General features: G+C 35.9%; 1 protein-coding gene and 1 pseudogene across 2 annotated transcripts in view; one reads left to right on the top strand and one right to left on the bottom strand.

Moving 5' to 3' along the window:
• LOC148942878 (proton-coupled folate transporter-like) overlaps positions 1–16,881 on the top strand; it is a 94,405-nt gene extending 77,524 nt beyond the window's left edge. For both annotated transcript variants that reach the window (XM_089102177.1, XM_089102176.1), the window contains exon 6: positions 16,629–16,881. In XM_089102177.1, coding sequence (XP_088958303.1) covers positions 16,629–16,692 — 64 coding nt within the window. In that variant the 3' untranslated portion in view covers positions 16,693–16,881. The remainder of the gene's footprint in view (positions 1–16,628) is intronic.
• LOC148942879 (putative ATP-dependent RNA helicase DDX5 pseudogene) lies at positions 5,662–7,401 on the bottom strand (annotated as a pseudogene).
• Positions 16,882–17,114: the final 233 nt, after the last annotated feature.

Genomic DNA, 17,114 nt, shown 5'->3' with positions numbered 1-17,114 from the left:
AATTAAAACTCTTATCTAAAACTAAACAACACCTCTAAACTAAAACTATTAAATAAAACTATACCAAACTATAACTCTGAATAAAAATCTAAGCTAAGACTCTAAACCAAAATTCTGTACTAAAACTAAAATCGACTATAACTCTAACTAAAACTCTAAGCTAAGACTCTAAACTAAAACTCTAAATTAAAACTAAACTAAACTATAACTTTAACTAAAACTAAACTAAGACTATAACTCTAACTATAACTATAAAGTAAAAATATAAACTAAAACTATAAACTCTAAACTAAAACTCTTAAGTAAAACTAAATTAGAAATCTAAACTAAAGCTCCTAACTAAAACTAAACTAAACTATAACTCTAACAGAAACTCTAAGCTAAGACTCTAAACTAAAACTCTAAATTCTCAACTAAAACTAAACTAAACTATAAATAGAACTAAAACTCTAAGCTAAGCCTCTAAACTAAAACTCTAAACTGTAACTAAAACTCTATGTTAAGACTCTAAACTCTAAACAAAATCTCTTAACTAAAACTAAACTAAACTATAACTCTAACTAAAACTCTAAGCTAAGACTCTAAACTAAAACTCTAAACTCTAAACTAAAACTCTTAACTACTATAACTCTAACTAAAACTATAAGCTAATACCAAACTGAAACTCTTAACTAATACTCTTTTCTAAAACTAAACTAAAAGTGGAAGGAAAAACTCTAGGCTAAGAATCTATGCTAAAACTCTAAGCTAAAACGTTTAGCTAAAATTAAACTACAAGTCCAAAAACATTTAACTAAAACTAAAATAAATTATAACTCTAATTTGAAACTCTAAACTCTGAACTACAACTAAACTATAACTCTAACTAAAACTGTAAACTAATATCAAACTAAAACTCTGAACTAAAAGTAAACTATAACTCTAAACTAAAACTCTTAACAAAAATTAAACTAAACTATAACTCTAACTAAAACTCTAATCTAAAACTCTAAAGTCTAAAATAAAACTCTTAACTAAAATTAAACTTAACTATAACTAAAACTAAACTACAACTCTAAACTAAAAATCTTTACTAAAACTAAACTACAGCTCTAAGTTAAGACTAGGCTAAAATTCGAAACTAAAACGTTTAGCTAAAACTAAACCACAAGTCCAAAAACACAACTAAACTAAGTTATAACTCTAACTAAAACTCTAAGTGCTGAGAGTCTAACTTGAAACTCTAGACTCTGAACTACAATTAAACTAAACTAAAACTCTAAGCTAATATCAAACTAAAACTCTAAACTAGGGAGGGGGTTCTTTGGGGGCCCGGGGGAGGGGGACCCTTTGGGGGGCTCGGGAGGAGGGGGCCCAGGGGGAGGGGGTCCTTTGGGGGCCCCGAGGGATGAGGCCCGGGGGCCTTTGGGGGGCCCGGGGGTAGGGGGCCCTTTGGGTTTGGGGTAGAGGACCTTATAACACTGTTCAAATGGAACTTGTGTATTATAACGTCCACAGAGTTTCACCCCAAATTATCTTCTAAAATGTTTCAAAGTGTTTCGCCCAAAAAATCCCAAAAATGTCTCAAACTGTTTCGCCCAAATAATCCCCTAAAAGTAATTTCTTCGTGTTCCTTTGTTTCGGCATCCTTGCGCTGTCACATTTGTAATTCCAAGGAAACCATTTAATCTGTCTTGAATTCCTAAAAATATATCTAAGTTGTTCCTGCTTACACTATTATGGCTTCGATAGAATATTAATTTTATATCTCAGACCTAAAGACCTGAGAAGCCATATTTAAAAATAGAATATTAATTTATCTCTCAGACCTAAAGACCTGAGAAGCCATATTTAAAAATGAAATCCCCTCATGATAGAATTCCTCGCCGATTATGTAAATCAATTTCCCAGAAATTGAGTTCCCCTTCGTAGATCAATACATTGCCCTTGAAAGAGGTTGGGCAGAGGTTTGGGTAAAGGACATTCAAATTTTGTATATTGGGAGGGGGAAAGGGGCAACCAATATTTGTTCTTAATACACGTATGAATAACTTTTTGCACTATAAGCTCATGCAAGACTCATGTTAGAGATGAAACACAAAGAAAATGACAATCGTGCGAAACCTGAAGGCCCGATTGTCGCCATAGCGATGGATGTGACGTAATGATGACAAGTCTGCGAGGTTGAATTTGCAAAGGACTAGTCCCTGAGCGACCGAATAAAGGCTATAATAAACCGACGAAGCGATCCTTTTTAAGCCAAAGGTCTGCGAAGCGGACCTTTTGGTCCTCCTTTTCCGGATATAAAAATAAACACTTTGTATAACAAAAATAAAAATTATGTAAAAAGCTGTAAAACTTCAAGATCTCAGGGGGAGAGATGATTCAAGCTGTCTGAAGTTCATCCACCACCTCCACCATTCCTCTTGAGGGAGTTCCAGTTTAGTGTCAGTTCGAGTGATGAAGTATTTTGACTATTAAATGGCAACTATTGAATGTATTTAATCGGACAATCAAAGTAAAATGGTCTGGAAGCTCGATTAAATTAAAATACTAAATTATTCTTTAAACAACAAAACTTCTCAATATACTTTGTTAACTAATATTCCATTTTTTCACTAAGTAAGCGTTTCTGTTTTTACGAAGAATATTTTTATTTATCGATGAAACACAATCATTTTGGATGATTTAAATAAAGAAAGAGATTTTGGAAAAGTATCTAATCAACTGTCTGAATAAAAATGATAAATGTCTTGACTGGAAAAACGACTATTACCAAATTTCTGACTGATGTATAATCATTAAAATGCCATAAGAAAGGCCATGAAAAAAATTAATACCAAGTACAAGAGAAAGTACGATAAACACCAGTAAGATGTTAAGATTCACTTTGCTGTCAGAAAGTGTTTGCATATTGTTTTTTTTGAAATTTTCAATCCAACAGCATGGAAAACTGGTACTGGCCAAGAGATGGATGTCTGGTGATTTAAGAAGGGGAAATGGGTAAAAACAAAGCAAAACCCCTTTTTTCAGCGTCTGGTCACCTCATTAAAAAGGAACGAAATGTCAAAGGGGGCTTGATTATAGTGATAATTATTCTGTATATTTGTAAGACTGAAGCTCAAATTTCTCTGCAAGTAAGAAATTTATATTGAAGTATTGCCTATATATATTGGAATAAATATAAATTGCCTTCTATATTATTTAAAAAATCATTTAATTCTTGCATTCTAATTATTTTAGTTTTTACTTTTTTTTTACATTCTAATTTTTATTACTTGCATTTATTATTTGGATACGTACTTGTAATAGTATGATGTTGCTTACATTTCTTTAGATAAGTTTTTTGAGTCGAAATCTACTCTGTACGTTGTAATCTGGGTTACACTGGAAAAATCTTGGCAGGTTAAGTAACTGACTTTAAGCAGGTACCGGCGAAAGAATCTAGGGATCTTTACCCTCCCTAATATTTTAAAGCATCTAAAAGACAAGTCTCCAGCAGTTATGGGTAATTAAATAATTAAAAAAATGGATTGTCCAGAATCTTTAATTTTAGATATGCTCCAATACGCTCCATCCATTTAGGATGCAGATCAGAGACGTTTCACTCTATTAAAAAGTAGTTGAGTTGAAATATTAAGCTTTTGTGAATGAATATATAAAAAGTTTGGCGAAAACATTCAGACATTAGGAAAATATTAGACCCTACTAACGCCCTGTTAATGTTATGCCCTGCTAATATTATTCTTTCCAGGATTGTGTTGTCTTTTTTTCTTCTATTATGTTGGGTTTACCTCATGCTGTATTGTAGAAGCTACTTATAGTATAGGGTTCATGTTAAATTTGTTGAGAAAATCTGGGAAAATACTTTTTGTGCTTCTAACGTGGAATATTAAAAAATAGGGGGAGATTCCAGGGTCAAATTAGGCGGTGTAAAAAGCTTTCTCCAGCCTTTAGCATAGCCCTTTTGCAATTGATTATGGTCATTGACAGCCAGTGAAAACCAACTCTTTGCTAACAGTATGGCTGTCAGTGGCAGAAATCAATTGCAATCGATTGCAATAAGCTGTATTGAACCGGGTTATATCTCCACTCTTTTCCCCACTTCGGAGCAGTGACTTCCCGTAAATTAAAAATGGTTTTCGTACGTCAATAAAATTTTCGGAGGTGGTCTCCAGCCTAAATAAGGAAGTAATATCTTATTTTATATAGCCGTCGACTTTTTCTTAACTAGAACCTAGTAAACAGCGAACCATTTTTTTGAAGCCGTTAATCTTTAGGATAATAACAAGAAGTTGAAATCCTCATGGTTGTGGTATACCCTATACTTTGTGTTTTATATATTCTTAGAATTACCAAAAAAAAAAAAAAAAAAAATAGAGAATCTAGTTTTTTAAGGCCAATTAAAATACTGGAGGAAACAAGACGAATATTTTGGGAGTACAATCGCTCCCCTTCTTCAGTGCTGCAAGAAAAAGTTTAGATGAAACATGTTTAAACTTTTGGAACGTAAATGCAAAAGAAACAAACCTGATAAAAATTAAATGAGAAAACAAACAACGCAGAAAACAAAAAGAATAAGAAATAAAAGCCCAAATTGGAAGAACTAGAAAATCTTTTTGATAGTCATGAATATCGATGAGTGACTCGTTCTTGGAGATAGGCTTACGGCTATTAAAGGTTTTAATTCTGTTAATTCTGATTGTATCTGTTGTTGTTATTGTCCGTTTTGTTAGATTTTTTAATTCTTCCAATTTGGGTTTTTATTTGTTTTTTTTTCCGCTTTGTCTGTTTTTATCATTTTATTTTTATCCGGTTTGTTTCGTTCACATTTATATTCAAAAATGGGAAAATGTGTCCTTGAAACTTTGTCCTATATAATTTGTCCAATTTTCCCAAAGAAGGGAAGAAGTTGTCCTCCCGAAATATTCGTCTTGTTTTGTCCAATACTTCCGCTGGTCTTGCAAAACCGCATTTTCGATTTTCTTTCCTTTGTTTTTTATTCTTTGTTATGGCAGGCCAATTTTGTCTACAAAGTGATCTTAGAATTAGTATTCTTTTAGAAACCAATTTGGTCAAATACATTGTAAATGGCACTGAAAATCAATTGGACTTTTGATGTTATAAGAAACAGAAAATAATTTTGGCCATTCTCTTAGCCGTCCTTAGATTTGAAATCCTTTGTCCGTGAGGACAGGGGTTCGAGTCCTGGTGTCACCGATTATTTAGTTTTTAATGGGGGCCAGTGGCGTGACTGTAAATTTACCCAAAGTTGAACTAGCTCTAAATGGGTGCCTGGAGAAATATAGGGAAGGTATTTCGTCCATTTTACGTTATTGAAGATAGGTTCTCGAATATATAAATAAATTGTATTTTTTTAATGTCATCATACATGTGTATTATGATGCCGTGCTTTTTCAGCAGTTTGAGTTGAATCATCTGCTAAATCTTGCTGCAGAATTAACGAAAACAAAGAAATACGGCAATTTCTATTTTTATTGAAAAAGTTGTAAACTAAATATTAAGGAAAACAGAGCAATATAAATTTCTGTTGTGAAACTTTCCACATTTTTTCAAAATTGTTAAAACAAAAATTAAAATAGCACAAAATATGTCGCTTAACTGTGTCTGTTGTTTCTGGTAATTTTTTTCTTAATTGGGCTTTCGAGAAGTCGTAGCCGTTTACCATCGCTCTCTGACATTCCGCCTTCCATAGCTGCCCACGCCCCCTAAATCCAGTTCCTCCTCCATAACCTCTACTATTCTGGCATTTGATCCAGGCTTCTGAGTTCTTTGCAACTTCATACAATTTTGGGTCGACTTTTTGATTTGCTTCATTGAGAACACCTATTAAATCTTTAGCCTTGCTTCCATTCTGTGGGGTGAAGAAGGTGTATGCAATCCCAGTCCGGTTGGACCTCCCAGTTCTTCCTATTCTGTGAATGTAATCCTCACTGTTATGAGGGTAATCATAGTTAATTACATATTTTATGTCGTCAATGTCTAGAGCGCGGGCTGCAACATCTGTTGCCACTAATATATTTATCTTGCTATTTCTGAAGTCTTTCAGAGTCCAATCTCGTTCTCTTTGATCTTTGTCACCATGAATGGCCTTTGCTGAATACCCATCTCCGCGAATACTGTCTGCTATGTTGTCAGCCATTTGTTTTGTCTCTACGAAAATAACTGTCTTGTTTTCCTGCTCTTTGGACATTTCATTCAAAAGTACAATTAACTTAAGGTTTTTTTCTTGCTCCTTGCACACTTCGACAATTTGTTGAATATTGTGATTGGCCGATAAAACCTTTGGGCCGACGTTCAATTTGATGTGTGAGCCTAAAAAGTCTTTTGCTAGGCGTTCAACTTCCCTCGGCCAAGTAGCTGACCACATCAGAATTTGACTTTCACCGCCTTTTTGTCGAAAAATTTTCTTGATTTGTGGTTCAAAGCCCATATCAAGCATCCTATCTGCTTCGTCCAGGACGATGTACGGACGATGTAAGTACATCGTCTAAGGTTTATTTTTCGTGTTTCTAAAAATTCAATCATTCTCCCAGGAGTAGCAATGCAAAGCTCAGATCCTTGTTCCAAATTTCTTATTTGCTGCAACTTTGGAGACCCACCGAAGACACATATGCTTCTTATGCGAGACGACGCTCCATATATGTCTGCCACAGCTTTGATCTGTTGTGCTAATTCTCTAGTTGGAGCCAAAATTAAAGCTATGGGTCCATCTCCTTTTTTAAGCTTTGCCTGGTTTTTAATGTGGACGATCGATGGCAGTATATAGGCCAGCGTTTTACCTGGTCCAGTTGATGCAACGCCTACCATATTTCTACCAGATAAGGCAATTGGCCAACCTTGTGCTTGGATTGGAGTGGGACTATGTAATTCTTGTGATGTCAGCTGAGATTTTAAATTTTCAGAAAAACCAGATTCTTCGAATGACATGATTGGATGAGGGACGTCTACTCCTTCAACTAGAATTTCTTTAGAATCACGATAGCTGTCTACTTCTTTTTTGGATCTTTTTACGACAGTAGGATGGGGACTATAGAAATTCTTTTGTAATGGCTGTCGTTGGTAAGTGCCATCACGTCCTTGGTTTGAAAAATTGCCACCTGAATTTTTAGACCCTTCGAACTTGCTTTTGTGTTCAGCATTACGGCGAAAGTATTGGTTGGGATTACCATCTCGTCTTATACTGTATTGGTTGGAATCTCTGGCAAACTTGATGCTAAGATTGTTTAATCTTTTTTCGTGTGCTTCTGAGCGACCAGTATCCTGTTCTCGTGTAGGCTTGTAAAAAGTTCCATTGGACTTTCGAGATCCTTCAAACCTGTCGTTGTGAGTAATATGATGGCGAGGTAACCATTCTTTCGTGCCACCTGCTTGTCTTCGATTTAAATAACTTGAGTGCATGTTTCTATAACTATTATGGATCTTAATAAACATGGTTACTTATATAAGAATCATGACATCATGACGTAATGATATTATTTCATGACGTCATCTACGTATAATAACATCATAATGTAGTGTTTTTCTATTCACGTCATTGTTCTAATAAAAATATGACGACATTCATTATCTAGTATATGGAAATGAAGTTATCTGTAAAAACATTGATTTTGTTTTGAATGTATTTTTTAATCATAAAAGCATGTATTTTCCAGTGCCCATCTATCTGAGTAGAAAAAACACAGAATGCAGTTTTAAGTAGAAAAATTGATTCTATTTAAAAAAAAATTTAATCACAAATGGCTCTAGATTTTGCAATTTCTTTCAAAATGAACCATTGAACAACTCTATGTACTTCTTGTTTTTATTTGAGATTTTTATTGAAAACTTTGTCGTAGAAACTTGAAAAAGGGTTAATTCGATTGGAAATTCAAAGGGCTAGTGCCCTATTTAATAGCCGAATGTGATTAAAGGGCAACTAACACCCCTCTCACGCCCACCTTTTCCCTAAGCACATCCAATCAAAATTTTTAGATAGGCATTTTGTTCAACGTATTTAAAAGTTTTAGAAATTAGGTCTTTAAGGATGAAAACACCCCCCCCCAGCCCCCTGGGCAAGGGTTTTAGGTTATGCCCTGGGGGCATAACTTAACTCATATAATAACATCATAATGTAGTGTTTTTCTATTCACGTCATTGTTCTAATAAAAATATGACGACATTCATTATCTAGTATATGGAAATGAAGTTATCTGTAAAAACATTGATTTTGTTTTGAATGTATTTTTTAATCATAAAAGCATGTATTTTCCAGTGCCCAGCTATCTGAGTAGAAAAAACACAGAATGCAGTTTTAAGTAGAAAAATTGATTCTATTTAAAAAAAAATTTTAATCACAAATGGCTCTAGATTTTGCAATTTCTTTCAAAATGAACCATTGAACAACTCTATGTACTTCTTGTTTTTATTTGAGATTTTTATTGAAAACTTTGTCGTAGAAACTTGAAAAAGGGCTAATTTGATTGGAAATTCAAATGGCTAGTGCCCTTTTAAATAGTCGAAAGTAATTTAAGGGCAACTAACCCCGCTCTCATGCCCACCATTTCCCCAAACACATCTACTCGAAATTTTTCGATAGCCATTTTGTTAACCATAATTAAAAGCTTTACAAATTGGATATGTGAGGATGACAACACCCCCCCCCCCAGCCCCCTGGGCAAGGGTTTTAAGTTATGCCCTGGGGGCATAACTTACAATCCTTACTCAAAACCTCTATGCCATCCCAAAGCGAGAACATAATTTGTACTTTACTGAAAAAAAAATACAAATGAACTTGCATTGTCAGTTTAATATACATATACTGATATTTAGTAATCAAAATGTTATTATTATTTGATCTATTAGAATTCTAAAAGTAAAAATATTTATATTTTTTCAGTAAAGTGCCAATTATGTTCTGGCCTTGGGATGGCATAGGGGTTTTGAGCCCTACTCATGTTAATTTCTGCTCGTTTTGAGTTTGACTCGGTTATTTATTGTAATTTCTGTTGGTTTTGGGTTTCATTTATTTATCGATGCTGATTTGTTGTAGTTTTACACTTGGTAGATTATTTTATTTTATTTTTGCTCATTTTTGGTTTAATGGGGTTCTTTACTTTTCTTTGAAAAACTTATTTTGTGGAAAAAGTTTTTTTAATTAATTTGTTAGTAAAAGGAATATTTGCAATTTTGATTGAGAACTTCGCCGACACAGCTCCGTAGTCTTTTCAGTTAAATTTCATAATCAAATCACAAATTTTCAATCGGTTCCAATGATAAGTAGTCCCTTGGAAGAATTCGCTAACGGACCCTTTGCCTTTGAGACTGTCAGCCGACGTAGAGGCTCGTAAAATGATGTTTTAGGTATCGAACCCTCTTGAATTAATATTAAATATAGGTTAAGAAACTACTGTGTTTAGAGAAACGGTTGCACCTTTTGCATCTTTAATCTGGCACAAGCTCATTGCCTTTTACGACTGTTTATTTCATTTTTACTTTTATAATTAAGTTCAAGCTTGTATGGGGTTGATTATTTGAAAATTATCCAGTTAAAATTTATAGGTAGTCATTTTGTTCAAAATAGTTAATAGATAAATATGCCTCCAGGAATAAAATAAACCCCGCCCCAAGGGGAGAGCAGAAAATTATACTAGTTGCCCATTGTTTATCATATTTGATCCTGAGCATCCGAAAAGGTTGAGGGTATTAAGGTGAAAATTTTAGGGCATATTGAGGGGAATGTTGAAAACTGGCCAAAAAATTCTTTGTTCCTAGTTAATTGTACTTTAATTGAACCCTCGTGGATCGTTTGCTAGGTCAAGATTACCAGAGCTTCCCATAAGTGTACTCTAAAAAAGACATGCGGTTTTTATGACAATTTTTCTCATAAAAACAATTTTTAGTTCATTATGTGATAGTATATATCCCGTCTTGAAGCCGTTTTTATTGGACTAAATAGGACTACATCTAGTGATTTTTGCCAAATTCCGACTCAGCCTTTTCTCAGGCATTCTATGGATGCGCTGGCTTTGGTACTGCCCATCACGCAGTATAATATGCTATGAATACTGCATAGACAAATTCCGCAATTGACACAGTGTGTTACTTTTTCTTGTCTCAGTTTCTTATTCCACAAATAGCACAATTCAAATCTTCTATGATTAATTCGCATATTAGTTATTTTTGAAAATTGCATTTTATTCGAATATTTCAGTTACAATGGGCTCGAGTTCATTTTTATTATATATTTCTTACGACATCCTCACACCCTATTCGGAAACGGCCCGCTTTTTGTATGGCCCTAGACGGATGGCCGTCGAGGACAATCTGTGATCCTTCATCCGTCAAAAGGCACTCCGTCCAATCAAAAGGCGATATGTATGCACACTGTCAAAAGAGTGTCAATCTCACACTGTCAATCTCATGGATTTGGGTATTACGTTGGAACTCTCAAAAACTGCTTCAAGGGGAAATTCAATGCATCAAAAGGCAGTACGTGCATGTTATTACTAATATTACTACCACCACTACCACTGCTACATTTATTACTACTACTACTACCACTCCACCAACTATTTTAATAATAACTTCTTATAAGGCTAAGAGCATTGAGAAGAAAATTTTAAGAAGTATATGAATGTACAGGCTATCAAAATTATATATCAGCAATGTCATACCAACGGCTAATTGTATTAAGTTAAACTTCCATGACTTAATGAAAGGGATGTTCAACTGACCAAAAGGCAATTAATTCTACTGCTACTGCTACTATTGTTTCTGCGGTACTACTGCTACTAAAGCTAAGGGCATTAAGGCAAAATATTTCAGGTATATTAAAACTGTATTGAACTAGATCAGAACACGCTATGCCCACAGAGGTTGGCAAGAGGACGTATCAGCAATGTTTCAGGAACGTTTGATGGTATTAAGTTGAAACTTCCAGCGCCTGTTGAAGGGGATGTTGAAGAAACTGAAGGTGCTATGCGCATACTGCTACAAATGCTACTACTGCTATTACAATGGTCTTTACTACGCAAGCTAAGGGTATTAAGATGAAGCTTTCAAGGAATATGTTGAACTAAACCGAAACAAATTATGAGTATGTACATATTCAAAAAAGTGATAAAGCAATATCTCAAGAACGGCAATATTATTATGTTAGACCTTTAAGGGTAAGTTGTGACGGATTTTGAACTAGCCAGAAGGCACTATATATATACTATTAATAATACCACTACAGTTACTGTAACTAATGACGCTAAGGGTATTAAGGTGGAACTTTTAAGGGAATGTTAAGGGGAAGTTACAATTTAACAAAAAACTATATGTATGCAGGTTTTCAAAAGGGCATATAAGCAATACAAAGACAGTGCTCCTATATAATAGCTAGCAATATCATTAAAACTTTTAAAGGAGCTTATTCAATTCGAAAACTAGATGATCTAGTGCCCTTTTTTAAGATTCAAAAGCGATTGGATGGCAAGCAGCCCTTCTCCGAAGCCCATTCAATTTCCAAACACATCCAATCAACATTTGGGAACATCTATTTTGGTCAGCATAGTAGAACGGTCTAGTTACTATGTATCTAGAGGTATTGGGTTTATCAACCCTCACAGTTATTTAATTTGTCCATTATGCTTTAAAACTCAATCAAAAGGTACCTTGTCTATGATTGATAATAAGACACCTCTGAAACTATATTTTGCTTTAAAACTAAAGCAAATGGTACTGTGTGCATAATTTGTAATAAAACACTTCATTAATATCTTTACAACGACTGGGGTTATTAAGATGAAATGTTCAGGGCTGCTACTATTACTGCTTCTGCTCTTGCAGTTTAAATAAATCAAAAGAGTATGAATGTATCCAGGTTTTCAAAGAGCATAGGTAGAATTTTTCGGTAATGGTATTAAGTTTTATTTTTTCAGGTCAATTTGAGGAGGTATAAAAACTAAATTAATCAATACTATTTGTGTTAGGATTAAAAATTGTTGAAAAAGTTTCTCCAACATACAAAAAGCAAGCCAAACTACGGATTCTTATAGAAAAAACGAAAAGATGCAAAATATTATTATGTTTTTCCATGAAAAGACTATGTCAATAGAAACGAATAAAAATCAATTTTAAAAACATTTTCCACAGAACAATCTTTTCAAGGAAAAGTAAAGAGCTCCCTTAAAGCAAAAATGAGCAGAAATAAAGTAAAAAAATCTTTCAAGCGTAAAACTACCACAAATCACCATCAACAAACAACAAATAAATAAAGACCAAAGCCTACAGAATTTACCATAGATAACCGAGTTAAGCTCAAAACGAATTTATATGGGTATCCAAAGAGATACTCGTAGTATTTTCAGATGAGAAGTATTGATTTTTTAACTCTGGACTAAAGGATGGTTCCTGACTTCACGGATTGGGGTTCAAGCTGAGTACTTCAGCTCAATGTGCGCTTCTTGCGTGGGACCCTATTAGCCTAAGAATTGCCCTCATCCGCTTATAGGGTACTCTGTTCAATATAAGCATCATAGCCGTATATGCTCCCACCCGTGAAGCTGCCGAACCCAGAAAGACTCATTCTACATGGAGCTAGAGCAAACAGTAAAGAGATACCCAAAAAGCGAGACTACCTCATAGTTGCAGGAGATTGGAATGGCCGAGTTGGACCTTCCCACCAATCAGTACATGACGTCATCGGACACTACACATATGGACAGCGGTTGGAAATTTGTGAGTGCATCATCCAGTTTGCTTGTGTCCACAAACTTGTGGTTGTAAACGCTCTGTTTCAGCACAAAATTTGAAAATGCATCACGTGACACTCTAATGATAATGTCACCTTAGACCATATAGACTATATCCTAATCAGGAAAAGATGGCGAAGCTCCGTCCAAGATGACTGTGCCTGCAGGGGAGCCTATACTGGATCCCAATCAGGGAGCGAGGGTGTCACGACGAGCGGTGTCACCCTCGTCGGAACGAAGATCCCTCTCCGCCTTTGTACGAAAAGGAAAGTGGCTCCAAAGAGAAGATTGAACATCGCGAAACCGGATTCCGATCAAACTAAACATTAGTTTTGCCTTCAGCTCCAAAACAGCTTCGATACTGAAGACCCCGAAGAAATTTGGCTCTAGCTTAAGACCACCACCACTGAAGTTGCATCTAATATACTTGACTGTTTCCGCCCCTCCAGATAGAGTTAGATTTTGAAAGAGACCCTGGAAATGATCGAAGAGAGATGTACCTTAAGTCATCTACGCAAACAGTCTAAAGCTCTACCGAGGAACCGCATTACGAAAAACGCAAGAAAGACCGCATTTGTCACTGGGAGGAATTTGCTTGCGAACTAGAAAATGCAGCGCGAGACCATGACTCACGACGCACATGTCAAATTCTTAGAGAAGTCGAGCATCTCCGACACTATCAAAGACTCACAAGGGAATGCCATAGCTGACTGTGCCCGAAAAGTGGAGCGACGGAAAATGCATTTTAGTGAGCTTCTAAACCACAATGTGATTGGACCCCTAGATTTCGAAAACACACCACCCTCGGTCGCGAAACAGCCGTACAACATAAACTTGTCTCCGACAGAGCTTGGAGAAATCATCGAAGCCATCCGGAATCATAAAAGACACAAGTCTCTTGGTGAGGACAATATTTCACCTGAGATTTACAAAACTTTCCCCACTTGATTGCAAACCAGCTGCTGCCACTGTTTATTGAAATATGGAAATATGGATATTGAAATATGGAAAACCAAGAAGTTCCCTAAAGATTGGAAAATCTCAGTCATACTTCCAATTTACAAAAACGGCGAAAAGGCAGAGTGTGCTAATTATAGAGGCATATCTCTATCAACATTGCGGCCAATTTATTCGTCATCATTGTATTAAGAAGATTCCAAAAAGCGAGAGATGAGTGAACACGGGAAAACGAGTCCGGGTTCTGGCAGAGGCTGATCGGCCTCCGTTTATTATGTAATAATGCGAAAGGTACAACCTTCCACTCATCAACATATTCATAGATTACGTTGCTGCCTTCGGCTCCGTTGAACGGCAAACTCTGTGGAAGATTCTCCTTGAAGATGGCTTGCCATAGGAATTCTTTGACATCCCGAAAGCTTATTACCAAGGATACGACGAAGAATCAGAGTCTATGGCAAAGAATCTTCACTGTTCGATGTGGAATGGGGTGTCAAACATGGCTGTATACTTTCTCCGGTCCTTTTCAATTAGTGTACCGATTGGATTTTGGACCACGCTCTGTAGAGATTTTGGAGGAGGACTAGTTGGTAAAAACGTCAGGTTGACGGACCTTGACTATGCAGACGATGTGAATCTTCTCGCCCCGAACCCAGACTCAGCCCAGCAAATGCTTGACAAAGTCACAAATTCTCATTCTACCTTGGCCTTCGTATAAACTCATGGAAAACGGAAGTTCTTGACCTGAACGTCACAAGAGACTATTAATTCACCCTTTATGATCTCCCACTTGAAAAGATTCATAGCTTCGTTTATCTGGTATTTGAAATGGATTCGAAAGTAGGATGCGATTAAAATGTGAACAGAATATCTAGTGCTCAACTCCGCAAGCATCTTTTGACTCGTCGAGAGATTAACTTAAGAACGGAGCATTTACAAGTCGACAGTGAGGGCAGTTCTTCTCTATGGTGTCGAATCCTGGCCCATCAAAGCAGCTCAGGGACGTGCTCTGGAAGTCTTTGACCCCTTTTGTTGGCGTTCAGTCTTGTGCATCCAGTTCCGAAATTAGATTTTGAACGAGAAAATCCGCCGGCGTTGTTACATCTCAGGCATCATCAAGCTCTGCTGGCTTGGACACGCTTTACGTCACCCTGACAATCGCCTCATTAAACAAATACTGCTCGCTGAACCTCTGCCAACATTGCGTAAAAGATAAGGAGGACTATTAAAAAACTGATGGACGCTAGTTAAACAACATCTGGAGCCAGCTAGAGGTTTTCGAAAATTTGGCCACAGATAGGACAAAAACTGGCAGAGGTTTGCCGAAGGTTGGCACAAGATAGGTGATCATAGAAGGCCATCATTTAGAAGCTTTGTTTAGATGCCGGTTTTTACGGAAACGCCTGGCTCTGCTGCACGCTTAAGTACAAGAATTTGGATCTTCGCCTTTCTACAAAATAGATGTAACACTACCACATAAAAAAAACTCGGGGACAAGGGACTTGGCAATGCATATGCAGGGGAGAAATAAGTTCAGGAGAATTTATATTAAGCTGTTCTGCACTAACAGCATCAAGGTCAGCCGATTTCGAATAAGACAACGAATATACTTTACAATGCTATGCCTATCAACTGGTATAATATGTTTTTGACATATTTTTGATGGAAAAATATATGCAGCTAAAATAGGAAACGTCTATGAACTAAATAATTAAAATAGGAAAATTCAGTGAATAACATTTTATCTAAGACACCCTTGGGAATTACTTGAGCAGTTGGAAGATGTGTTAAGTTTAGAAACATTCAAAAGGCTACTCCCCTGTTTTTAGTTCTTGGGAAAAAGACCAAACAGCACGCAAGTGACATTTAAAGTCACGCCGTGCTTTCTGTTCTGTATTAAAAACTTGCCAATTGTAATCTTAAGTATTCCCAGCCGCTCATTAATTTCAAAGCTCCCGATTAGTTCAGTGTGGCTAAAACAAATTGGAAACTAAGTCCATACCCGTCTGTTAAAGTCGTCGGTCAAAGGTGAGCTCTATTTAGAGCTCGTGCCATTTGAAGACATTCCGTTTTTCCTATGGGCCCAGTCGGATTGCTGAAAAGTATTGTAAATAATTTAGTAATTGGAGCATGGGTTGTTTCGATAGAATCCATTATCCAAAAAGTGTGTAAATCTTGCCGATGTGCGGTGTGTAATTTTTGTGAATATTAAATCGGCAGTGTAGTCATGCACAATTTTTATTTTATCAACATATGTGGCTATAATGTAACCCAGGCATAAATCAATTGGGCCAGCTCATTTTCACTATTTTTTTTTAGCTCTAAATGCATCTGAACTTTTAAAAATTACCATAATGAGACCGAGGTATTTACAAAATAGTTGCATATGTTCTTGCTCTACTTAGATCGGTTAAAACCTTCTTTAGTGTTCCTCCTATGAAGTTCCAAATTCCGTGAAATTCTTTTGATGAACTTTCTGCACAATGAGCTCTCTTAGCCCATTCGAGGAAGTATTTATTACTTTTTGTTTTCAAATGGATAGGGAAAACGAAAAGAAGTCGCCAAAAATCACAATTCTTGGCAACCTATTACGCTCCAACCGAAAAACGGTAACCTATCCAGGCTATCCTGGCTTTGCTTTTATTTTAGTCCTAGAAATTGGGATCAGACCATATTTTTTCGTGTACCTCATTGTTTGATATACGATCAGTCAAATGAGTAATTAGAATTATCTTTAGAGAAAACACCTGGGAAAAATCCAATATATACTTAACATTTTAGTTGTCATTCATTTGGTATATTACATTTACCAAAGGGCTTGGTTTCTTCGAATTAAAACCGGATTCTTCAATCTCTGCTGCAACTCCTCCATAGAAAGAAAGAAGAAGAAAAATGACTTCGTTCTCAGAAAGAAAGTTTTTGTGCCATTTTTCTTTACCACATTTTTTTTAGGTTTATATCTTTTTTGCTGAAAAGAGACTCTTCAGCACTGCCCGATAGTTTACAGCAAGACTAGAGTAATTTTACCAGCAAGTATGGTTACAGGAGGGAAAAAACAAAGTTATTAGAAGAGACACAAGAAGAGAAGAGGAAGTTTATTCGGATTTGTTGAATAAAAGTTTAGGATTAGTTGAATATTTATTTAAAACACGGGGGAATTGCTTAGTTTTGTTCTTTTGTGTCTCTTGGATTAAATTTTTTTAGAAACTAAACTTTTGGAATCTAGACGATGCTATGACATGAATCTTTTAAGCGGTGGTCAGATGCGCGTCTAATTAGACTTGTACATCTATACATGTGTCTATCCAAATATATGTTCCCGTTCACATGTAGAGTTTAATGCTTGGCTGCAACAAGCTGCAACTAAGAATCCGGTTTTAGAGTCTAGAATTCTGCATCTGTGATTATAAATTCTTGGATCTAGAAGCCTCTTCTGCA

Source organism: Artemia sp. Qi Xiang Cuo, chromosome 16, assembly GCF_049724085.1.
Source record: "Artemia sp. Qi Xiang Cuo chromosome 16, ASM4972408v1, whole genome shotgun sequence".
Classification (NCBI taxonomy): Eukaryota; Metazoa; Arthropoda; class Branchiopoda; order Anostraca; family Artemiidae; genus Artemia; species Artemia sp. Qi Xiang Cuo.
Note: the sequence above shows the minus strand (reverse complement) of the source record. Positions and strands in the feature narration are given on the sequence as shown.